Source organism: Protobothrops mucrosquamatus, unplaced genomic scaffold (assembly GCF_001527695.2).
Source record: "Protobothrops mucrosquamatus isolate PMUCROS unplaced genomic scaffold, P.Mucros_1.0 scaffold25243, whole genome shotgun sequence".
NCBI classification, from domain to species: Eukaryota; Metazoa; Chordata; class Lepidosauria; order Squamata; family Viperidae; genus Protobothrops; species Protobothrops mucrosquamatus.
Window position 1 is genome coordinate 1 of NW_015410992.1, and position 1,964 is coordinate 1,964.

General features: G+C 50.5%; 1 protein-coding gene across 1 annotated transcript; it reads right to left on the minus strand.

Annotated features, from left to right (window-relative positions):
* Positions 1–618: 618 nt before the first annotated feature.
* Positions 619–1,897, minus strand: LOC107302073 (kinesin light chain 2-like; the record flags this gene model as incomplete). The annotated part of the gene is made up of 3 exons (XM_015831197.1): positions 619–706; positions 965–1,173; positions 1,811–1,897. Coding segments are annotated over 3 exons (384 nt in total), but the record flags the coding sequence as incomplete, so codon positions are not given.
* Between the last annotated feature and the right edge of the window lie 67 nt (positions 1,898–1,964).

Genomic DNA, 1,964 nt, shown 5'->3' on the forward strand with positions numbered 1-1,964 from the left:
GAAGGAGGAAAGGGAGGGAGGGAGGGAGAGGGAGGAAGGAAATAGGAAGGAATAAAGGAAGGAAATAGGAATGAGGGAATGAAAGGAAGGAAGGAAAGAAGGAAGGAAAGGAGAGAGGGAGGGAGGAAAAAAGGAAGGGAAGGGAAGAAAGATGTAGGTAGGTAGGTAAGGAAGGAAGGAAGAGAGGGAGGGAGGAAGGAAATAGGAAGGAATAAAGGAAGGAAATAGGAATGAGGGAATGAGGGAAGGAAGGAAGGAAAGAAGGAAGGAGAGAGGGAGGGAGGAAAAAAGGAAGGGAAGAGAAGAAAGAGGTAGGTAGGTAGGTAGGTAGGTAAGGAAGGAAGGAAGGAAGGAAGGAAGGAAGGAAGGAAGGAAGGAAGGAAGGAAGGAAGAGAGGGAGGGAGGGAGGGAGGAAGAGGGAAGGAAATAGGAATGAGGGAGGGAAGGAAGGAGGGAGGGAGGGAAAGGAAAGAAAGTGAGAAAATGAGAAAGGGAAGGGAAGATAAAGGAAGGAAAGGAAAGGAAAGGGAAAAGTAACATATAAAAGAAACGGAAGATTATACAGTCTTTAAAATCCTGCCATCAGAGCCGAGAGGGGAGGTCCCAGCCTGCACTTACAGCTGGGTGGTCTTTTCCCAGGGTCTTTTCCCGGATAGCCAAAGCATCGTTAAGAAGGTGGGCAGCTTCCTTATATTTATTTTGGTCTCTGGTGAGAAGGGAAAAAAAAAACATATTTAGTTTCTTAGATTCAAGTACTGAAGAAGTTCTGGGCGTTGAAGCCCACAAGTCTTCAAAGCGGCCCAGTTTGCTGGCTGGGGAATTCTGGGAGTTGAAGTCCACAAGTCTTAAAGGTGCCACGTTTGGGGACCCCCGGGTTAAAGTAAAAGCAGGGCCATTTTGTGTCTCTCTCCCCCACCCACCCCACCCACCCCACCCACCCAAGCACCACCACTGAGTTCCCCACCTGTAGACCAGCGCCAGGATATTCAGCATTGTCGCCACATCGGGGTGATCGTGACCCGACGTTTTCTCCAGGTCCTCCAGAGCCTGCTTGCAGAGCGGGACGGCCACCTCGTAGCGCCCCTGCGAAGCGTACTGGATCACCAGATTGTGCAACGTCCGTAGACGGGCCGGGATCTCGTAGCCCCCCTGCTGGGCCGCCGACTCGCCGCTCTGGGGAGTTTGCCCTGCAGAGACAAGACCTGCCCAGTCAGCTGGAAAGAGCCCGTGAGGGTATTTCCCCCTAGGAACTAAGGCACTCCTCGGCTTGTAACAGCACAAAATAATAGAATGATACAGTGGGGAGGGACCTTGGAGGTCATCTAGTCCAGCCCCCTGCTCAAGCAGAATAACAACAGAATAATAACAGAGATGGAAGGGACCTTGGAGGTCTTCTAGTCCAACCCCCTGCTCAAGCAGGAGACCCTATCCCATTCCAGACAAATGGCTGTCCGGTCTCTTCTTAAAAACGTCCAGTGTTGGAGCATTCACAACTTCTGGTGGCAGGCAGTTCCACTGGTTAATTGCCCTCACTGTTAGGAAGTTTCTCCTTAGTTCCAGGTTGCTTCTCTCCTTGGTTAGTTGCTTCTTGTCCTGCCTTCAGGTGCTTTGGAGAAGAGGTGGACCCCCTTCTTCTTTGGGGCAGCCCCTCAAATATTGGAAGACGGCTATCCTGTTACCCCTAGTCCCTCTTTTCATTAGATATACCCAGTTCCTACAACTGTTGTTTAACTGCTTTAGCCTCCCCTAATCCTCTTTCTTGTGTCACTTAACAATGACACAATGCACTGCTTAAGAATGGATTCGGGACCTTCCGTAGCTTACCTTGAACCTGGTCGTCGTCGTTAGGAAATAGATCGTCCAATGTGTCTTTTGCTGCCTCCCCATTTTTCTCATCCTGGGCAAAAAAAGGAAGCAATCAAAGGAAGGAAGGAGAAAGAGGGAGGGAGGGAGGGAGGGAGGGA